At 36.7% G+C, this 6,464-nt stretch overlaps 1 protein-coding gene across 1 annotated transcript in view; it reads left to right on the top strand.

Moving 5' to 3' along the window:
* The window catches only part of RGS7 (regulator of G-protein signaling 7), an 85,898-nt gene that overhangs the window by 56,210 nt on the left and 23,224 nt on the right, over window positions 1–6,464 (top strand). The window contains exons 7-11 of the mRNA XM_010141059.1: window positions 2,183–2,257; window positions 3,304–3,402; window positions 4,135–4,196; window positions 5,684–5,794; window positions 6,253–6,378. Of these exons, the coding sequence (XP_010139361.1) occupies window positions 2,183–2,257; window positions 3,304–3,402; window positions 4,135–4,196; window positions 5,684–5,794; window positions 6,253–6,378 (473 nt within the window). The remainder of the gene's footprint in view (window positions 1–2,182; window positions 2,258–3,303; window positions 3,403–4,134; window positions 4,197–5,683; window positions 5,795–6,252; window positions 6,379–6,464) is intronic.

Below are 6,464 nucleotides of genomic sequence, written 5' to 3'. Positions count from 1 at the left end.
CGTGCCACAGCAGCTTTCCTTCAGCAGGAGAGGTTTTAAACAGCCAGGTGTCAGTAAGAATCCACTAGGTGCTGTAGAAGGTCAGTACTGGATTGGGTCTCCCTCCAACCAGCAAAAGCTTTGCCCTTGTTTCATTCCTAAAAATCTCCCAGAATTTCTTGTGTCCCTCACATCAGTCTCCACAGCTCTGGGATGCAAGTTATCTGGGCAAGGTGCTAGATCTGTTCAGACCAGTTTACTGTTGGTGGACTTGAAATCTTTGAAAATAAGATGTCTCAGATGAGGTTTATGTCTTTTTTTTGTCTTTTTTTTTTTTACCTCTTCATTTTTAGGACATGCTTTTAACAAACCATAACTAAAACCAAGTAACAGTTTGTGCTTTATGTAAGTGTGTCCGCTATTCAAATGGTTGCATCCAAGGGCTGTAGATACTGATAAAAACCCATGTCTTCTTCACTGACAGTAGCTGCCATAACCCTAAAGCAGATGCATTGTTTTCTTTTGAACTTTATCTCTCAGTATACTGCCCTGTGAAATTGTTTTCTGCCTTTAAATTGACCATCGTGAAGAATTTTTTGCTTTTGAACCTGCCATTGTCTTTGAGAGTTACAAGTTATTCCCAGTTTAAAAACTACCATTTTTGTTCACAAGCACAAAGTGTATCTTCTCAAATCTAGCTCAACAGGCATGTCAGATGCAGTCTGGAGAACAACATCTAAGTGCCTATTTTTATTCCTAGTGATGAGGAACTATTTCTATTGCAAATGCAATATGATCAAACACACATTAATATATTACTTTAAAACTTATTTGAAACTTTTTTATTATTTTAAAAATCATACTGGATAAATTTTTTTTTTTCCAGAGGCAGAGTACCATTGGCCTGTTTAATGAAATATATTTCTTTCTTGGCTCTGTCTATATAAGTAACGTTTAAAATTTTTGTCTGTGGAAATTTACAGCCACGTCAAGCATTTTACACTATGATAAGAAGACATATCATTAATGTGATAATAAGTCCAGTTTGGTTGTCTGGCAATTAAATGCTACATCTAGCTACTCCCATTAAAAAAACCCCACCTACTTTCCCTAAAAATCTGCTCCTGCTAGAAAGCAGATTTTGTACTTCCCACTCTCAGTGGCAAACGGAATCGCTCTAAAAACGATACGTAAAACTCACCTGAGAGCGTAACGCTTATTATTAGTGGTTTCCAGCCATGGGTAAAGAACAGATTTCTGCGCAGGGTTCCTCTTTAGAGGGAAGTGTCAAAGGAAGATCAATTAGGAGAAATTAGAGGACTTGTGCCCTTTGGAATACTACAGAGTTGTGAAAATGAATCTTTGAAGGCCAAATTGGATGTGTCAAGAGTCATTCTGTTTAGACCGCTGGTCTTATGGTTAGGCTGCTGCAGCCTGGTGTGTTGGGTGTTTGGTTTTTTTTTTTTTCTTTTCCTTTTCTTTGCCAAAGAAACAAATCCCTTTTTGGCACAATTTTTTTTCATCTTTTTTTTTTTTTAATCATCTTTAAAAAAGTGACCCAAGACCATATGCTCCTAAAAGGAGCTTGAGGTTCACACCTGAGGTGGGTATTGCACAATTCTATTTATTTTTTCTCATAATGGTCAACGATGCTTCTTAGCGGGATACCTAAAATGCACACTGTATGGCTTCCTTGGCAAAATCAAAGCAGAAACATACAATTTGTTTCTGTTATCTTGACCGTTTATTTTATATCAAATTCGTGATGTCATGAGCATGTTGTCTTCAAAATTCCCAAATACTGCCAATAGCAATTTAATTTTAATTAGTACCTGTCTGTGGTGCAAGCATATCTTATAATATGCATATTTTCTGCTCTTCTGCGCATTGCTTTCAATACTTTCAGCATAAAGATACAGAGTAAAACTTGTCCTAAAAACCATCATAGGGTCCAGCAAACAAGGCTGAATAGAACTAGATTCTCTATTATAATAAGCCAGACAAAATGGTCTTGCGTTTTTTTCCTTAGATTATTCGTTATCTAGGTTTTAGGGACTATCGCAGAAGGACATGAAGTTGCTGTATGCCTCTGGCTATTTATTTTCTTAGCCTTACAAGCTGAAGAGGAGTATCTCAATGAAAATAGTATGGAGTTCCTTCGCAGATTTTACCCTTGTGCTTTCCTTTCTTTTTCTTGTAATAGCCTGGATGTGTAAACACTACTGAAGTGGATATTAAAAAATCTTCAAGAATGAGAAATCCACATAAAACAAGAAAGGTAAGTACTGTTATTGTATCAAAAACAGGAGCTGCAGGTAATTTATAGCATGAAGTTCCATGGTGTCTTAAAACAATTTTTTCTTACAGATGCAGAGAACAAATACATGAATGTATGTTATTTCATAAGTTTTTAAATTAATTAGTATTAACAAATTTGCTAAGACTAAGTAAATTCTATCACATAAGACAGACTTTGGAGAAATACACAGAGAATATGAAAATAAATTTAAATTTTGCAGCCTTTATTCATGTTGTTTAGTAGATTGAATAAAGCATGTTAAAATGTTTCTTTCCGTAATTAAGGAAAACAAATTAAAAATGCACTGTAAACTATAACAGCAGTTCTTCTTGCATGGGTCTTAATGAAAATAGTGTCTCTGGTTTACAATTATGCCCAAAATGGATGGCCAGAAATTGTGGAGGAAATTAGCCTCAAACATAAACAGTGTAAGTTCTCTAGGGATGTCTAGGTGGATTGAAACAACACCTTCTTTCAAATCCTTCCTATCATAAAAATGTAGATTGACTCCAACTTAAAGTACTTCCTTTGAGGTGTATTTTTATGTCAACTCATAGAAAACTATGGGTTAAAAAGGAAAGAGGATTTAGCTTAGTTTATTTACGGTACTGAAAGCCCTAGGTTAGTGTATTTTACAAGCAAGTAATTGCAAATCTGGGAGTCATCCAGGTGAGGCATTGTGATAGTCCACCTTTCACAATACTGTTTCTTCTTTTCCTATCAGTCATCTCCACTTACTGTAACAGCTGCCTTTCAGTGTCATCCTCCACGTATGCTGTTACTGTAGAGATGTGTGATAGATCCTGTGTTCTATGGCATTATGAACTTGTGGGGGTTTGGGAGTCTTTGTTTTACACCACGGTATAGAAGCATAATTTTATCTGAGTGCATGAATATTTGCAGTTTCTAAGAAAAAGATCAACTTGGCGAACTTGAACACGCTCCACTAAAACATCAGTTACTATGGGTATCTGTAGAAGGCATTGTCTGAAAGTAACTATCGTTGTTCAATATTTTTTGCATAGTCTGTCTATGGCTTACAAAACGACATTCGAAGTCACAGCCCCACCCACACACCAGTACCAGAGACTAAGCCACCCACAGAAGATGAGCTACACCAAGAGGTTTGAAAAATAGCTACAAACATGTACTTTTAAAAGAACTTTTTAGGGAAGTAGGTAGTAAACCAAAAATTACTGTAACTGGGAAGTTCTTCAGAACAGATCTAGCAGATGTTTAGTAAACCTTTTCTTTGTTTCAGAATATATCGATTTAGGTATGTAACTTCTGTTAAAACTAGGGGCCAAACGTGACATTTTTTGTATGTTGCATTAAAGAGTTAGTAGCAGGCCAGTTACCAGGTTCTTGGCATAGCTAAGCCCATTAGCCCCTTGGGCGTTCTTTTACTTTCAACACTGATTTGGGGGTTGGGGGTATACTTACATCTCCTTGTATGCACATATGTGTTCACATATTTATCTACTGTTAATGCTTCATTTATCTTTCCTGAAGTGTTAGAATTGTGAGAAGGTAACTGCCTGAAGAATTACTAGTTCTCTTCAAAATTCTAAAAAAAAAAACCTAATTGGATTTCTGTTGATGAACCTTTAGGGAAAATGTTGTATTGGGTCCTTTTTTTGTCTCTGTACCATATTTTTCTCTTTGATGGAAACTTCTCTTTAGTTTAGAACTACATTGCTGGTGCAGTGTTGTTTTAACTCATTCTTTTCCGTGTCCTACGATAAATTAAGGTTAAATTACAGCCCTAATATACAAGTTATGGGAATAGAATTATTGGTAAATTACAGAATTGTTCATGAATTACTCATAATAGTCTTTGTCTTCCTTTCTTGCAGATTAAGCACTGGCAAATGCAATTAGACAGACATAGATTAAAAATGTCAAAAGTTGCAGAGAGGTATGTATATCGTCACGTCTTTTGGTTTTTCAGTTAGACTGATAACTATTGAGAAAATGTCAATATGAAATAGCTTCAAAGAGAGAGACAAGGGAGCTTAGGTGTCACAGATAGAACTGATGAGAGTTTAAGTGGGAGGTAGGAAGGTCTTTTATTGGTAAATAAAAGATAGCCCACATATTCCATAATACATTTCTGATAAACCCAAGAGTTACTGAAAGAGTGACCAAGGGGTCACAAGTTTCACCTTGCATTGGCAGGGAGGCTAAATGAAAATAGGACTGGGGTTATTGTTTTAATATTTCAAAAGGGCAGTCACTGATAAAGTAAGGAACTGATAGGCAGAGCTGGCTGGGTGAGGAGCTTGGTGCTTGAACAAAGTGAGTTCAGTCAGAGGATGTAACACTAGTAGAAATCTGTCTCCAAATAAGACCAAAATCTGTCAGGAAGGGGCTAGAAAGCAAATAAAACAAAAAGCCTTTGGAAAGAGTAACTACAACTTGAACAGAATAGAGATAGAGAAAAGGAATGCTCTTCCTTACAAATCAAATACAGAGATAGTGAAAATTGCAGAAAATTGAGCTGCATGAAGTAAAGGAAATTAAGCCAAATACAAATGGTTCTTCATCCTTTCATATATGTTCGTGCATGTTTGTCTACTTATATATGTGTGTGTATATGCATACACATATGAACATCAATATATATTGACAATGAGAACAATGAGGTTAAGAATTTATGTTTGCTGAGCAGTGAAAATGGAATACAAATAGGAATGAAAAGAAAGAATATTTGGCTTCACTTGAGAATAATTTTTCAATAATTGTGAGGCAAAAGGAAACAGAAAGTGGGAATAAGGGCATAGGAGATGTAAATTACCAGAATACCAGCAGGTTTTAGTGTGTTCAACTGAGTCTGACCAATTCTGAATACTGAAGAATTTGGGGGAAAAAAATGGGTTTTTTGGAAACAAATAAACTTGGAAGGAGAGCAATTTGATTAGAAAATAATAAAAATATTAATTGTATTTAAAAGAGGAAAAAAAGTGTCCTAGCAGCTGAAGGGCAAATAAATATGACCTGGATAGCATGCACTGTTTTAGAACAGATTTTAAAGTAACTGATAATTAAAAGCATAGGGGTATGAAACATGTTCCTTTATGAAAGCAACTGTGCATGGAAGAGGTTGCTGGATTTAATTAGTGCCTAAAGGAGCCCTAAAACAACCTAGGTGGAAGTATCAGGGAAGTTTGTAGTTTATTTTATTTCAGCTCTTGATAAGACCTGAGACACCTGTCCTTCTTCAAGGGACCACTTTTAAAAGGCTTGAGCAAATCCATTTTACCCTGAGCTTGTAGCTGACTTCTGAGTGTGTGCATAGCTGGTTACCATGGTTCAGCTGATGCAAGCTAGCTTGTTTACTGGGGTTACCTGATCAGGTTTCCTCACCTCCTGACATGACGATATTTCGTGCTTTTTTTTCCCTAGTCTATTAGCTTACACAGAGCAGTATTTGGAATATGATCCTTTTCTTGTGCCCCCTGATCCCTCAAACCCTTGGATATCAGATGACACCACTTTCTGGGAACTGGAGGCAAGGTATATATATTTTTTTATTTCTTTTGGAGTAAGGGGGCATAACAGACTTTTCCTGAAGTGTGAAGATTGCAGGAAGACACTGACGCAGAAGGGCAATGCAGTATCCTTTTGGTCGTTCCAGCTTTATAATTTCATAAGATGGGAAGAGCTATGGCTTAATAAATCTGTGTAAAAAGTTACACTAACCAGTTTCCAGGGTTCCAGTGTGGGGGAAAAAGGACACCTTTTAAAATCTGGTAACATTTTCTAGTTGGAAGCCCTTATTCTTCTGTGTAAATGCATTACCTTCGTCCTGTGTAAGTACTAAATCCTGGTTGCCTATCTCTGACCATTGCACAGATATGAGCAATCTGGAAGGTGAGAACTCTGTGGTTAGGACTTGATCTAAATTATGAGCACAGAGTATTAGAATACTGAAACACTGCTGATTGCGGGTTATGTTGTTTTTTCTTCTGTAGCAAAGAGCCAGGACAGCAGAGGGTGAAACGATGGGGGTTTGGCATGGATGAAGCTTTGAAAGATCCTGTGGGAAGGGAGCAGTTTCTCAAATTCCTGGAGTCAGAATTCAGTTCAGAAAATTTAAGGTACATGAGAGGGACTCTATTTTTTTAATATCTTGTAAGATATCTTGGTTGGGGGGGAGGGGAGGGGTGGGTGTTTTTTGGGGTGG

Source organism: Buceros rhinoceros, unplaced genomic scaffold (assembly GCF_000710305.1).
Source record: "Buceros rhinoceros silvestris isolate BGI_N320 unplaced genomic scaffold, ASM71030v1 scaffold11948, whole genome shotgun sequence".
NCBI classification, from domain to species: Eukaryota; Metazoa; Chordata; class Aves; order Bucerotiformes; family Bucerotidae; genus Buceros; species Buceros rhinoceros.
The sequence above is the reverse complement of the archived record's forward strand: the minus strand, read 5'-3'. Positions and strand labels throughout refer to the sequence as shown.